Genomic DNA, 482 nt, shown 5'->3' with positions numbered 1-482 from the left:
GCCCCGCCGCAACCCACCTTGGCGTCCGCGGGCAGGAGGACCCCGGGGGCCTGCACCAGCAGGACGAGGGTGGCGAGGCCTGAGAAGGCTGCGGCCCCCAGCAGGGCTGCGAGGACCCCCTTCCTGCAGGACACGCCCATGGTGGGGGCAGCTCCTCGCAGGAGGGGCGGCGTGACGGCGGAGGGCCGACCGGGCGCCTCGTGCCGGAGGGGCCTGTGGGGGCTGGGCCTGCCTTGGGACAAGGCCAGTCCGGTTCATGGGACAGCCCCACCCTCTGGACCCTGACCCTGCTCCCAGCTCCTCAGGCCCAGGCTGAGCTCGGGTCCCGCCCCCCACCAGCCTCGCATGCAGCTTCCTCCCTGGGAGCCCGGCTGCGGTCGGTGGGGACAGGTCCCCCGGGCCATCTCGTCGCTGACACACGGCCAGGCAGGACCCGGCGTCCGGAAGCGCTGACCCTGCGGAGGGTCTCGAGGCCGCGAGGC

The 482-nt window shown here is 74.9% G+C and overlaps 1 protein-coding gene across 1 annotated transcript in view; it reads right to left on the bottom strand.

Moving 5' to 3' along the window:
* ENTPD8 (ectonucleoside triphosphate diphosphohydrolase 8) overlaps positions 1–474 on the bottom strand; it is a 3,317-nt gene extending 2,843 nt beyond the window's left edge. Inside the window, exon 1 of the mRNA XM_012721150.1 lies at positions 3–474. Coding sequence (XP_012576604.1) covers positions 3–140 — 138 coding nt within the window. The 5' untranslated portion in view covers positions 141–474. The remainder of the gene's footprint in view (positions 1–2) is intronic.
* Positions 475–482: the final 8 nt, after the last annotated feature.

This window comes from Condylura cristata, unplaced genomic scaffold, assembly GCF_000260355.1.
Source record: "Condylura cristata isolate star-nosed mole 26May11 unplaced genomic scaffold, ConCri1.0 scaffold00006, whole genome shotgun sequence".
NCBI lineage: Eukaryota > Metazoa > Chordata > Mammalia > Eulipotyphla > Talpidae > Condylura > Condylura cristata.
The sequence above is the reverse complement of the archived record's forward strand: the minus strand, read 5'-3'. Positions and strand labels throughout refer to the sequence as shown.